Raw genomic sequence first — 1,027 nt, forward strand, 5'->3', positions numbered from 1 at the left:
TACACATATACAATTATTTCTAACAATATAGAGATAAATTTTAACTCCAAATACTCCAATTATAATTCACAATTATTGAGTGTGTTTAACATAAATATATAAATATATACATGTCTATATTCGTTTCAGGAACATGCGTCAGGTGTGGCTGGCAGAAAGAGCTTTAGCCGATCCCGCAGCTGGGCCACCAAGACCAGTGAGAATGCATTTCGTTGAAGACGCGGCCCGGGATAGGGGCCGGAACAACCTGCCTACCGCAAATGAAGTAGCAGCCGTGTTCGTAGGTGAAGGTGGTCAACCCTTTCACTTGTTTGCAGTTTTAGTTTGTTGTGTGATAAAACAAAAGTCATTACATTATTATACATTTAGTATTCCTCCTGAATAAATTATTTTCATAATATTGTAGTGATAATATCTATAGTAATATTACTTCAATGCTTAATTCACTATTCTATTATTTCATAATTTGTGTATACTTAATAATTAATGACTAAAAACACAAGAATTTATGCTTAGAATTATTAACACTTTGTATAGAAATTAGCTGACCTTAGAGTTCATATTTTACCTTTATTTTGCGGTTCTACAAAACATTATGTACCTGCTATACACACAACAATAAATAAATAACTCACAGTTATAAATTACATAACATCATATAATAATAATAATAATAATAATAATTATATAGAATATACAATCATGGTTTTAATTGTACAATAAATATCTGACCACACATACATTCTGGACATTCTTTTGAATTAGTTATTTTAATTTTAATTAGTTATTAGTTAATATATATATTACATGTATTTGTTGTGTTTGTGTGAAACAAGCCATTATACATTGGAAACAGCGTGGATCAACATAATACCCATCACATGTCTCATAATTTTGTAGTGGTAGTTACATTATGTGCTCTTATGACAATACTATTGTCACTACTATCACTTACAGACATACACTATTAATATAATTTGTGGTTATACAAAACATTATATAGGTACTTGCTATACTAAATAGTGTA

The 1,027-nt window shown here is 29.4% G+C and overlaps 1 protein-coding gene across 1 annotated transcript in view; it reads left to right on the forward strand.

The window, feature by feature from the left end:
- The window catches only part of LOC115033142 (zinc finger BED domain-containing protein 1-like), a 2,465-nt gene that overhangs the window by 971 nt on the left and 467 nt on the right, over positions 1 to 1,027 (forward strand). The window contains exon 3 of the mRNA XM_029485215.1: positions 130 to 322. Coding sequence (XP_029341075.1) covers positions 130 to 322 — 193 coding nt within the window. The remainder of the gene's footprint in view (positions 1 to 129; positions 323 to 1,027) is intronic.

This window comes from Acyrthosiphon pisum, chromosome X, assembly GCF_005508785.2.
Source record: "Acyrthosiphon pisum isolate AL4f chromosome X, pea_aphid_22Mar2018_4r6ur, whole genome shotgun sequence".
Classification (NCBI taxonomy): domain Eukaryota; kingdom Metazoa; phylum Arthropoda; class Insecta; order Hemiptera; family Aphididae; genus Acyrthosiphon; species Acyrthosiphon pisum.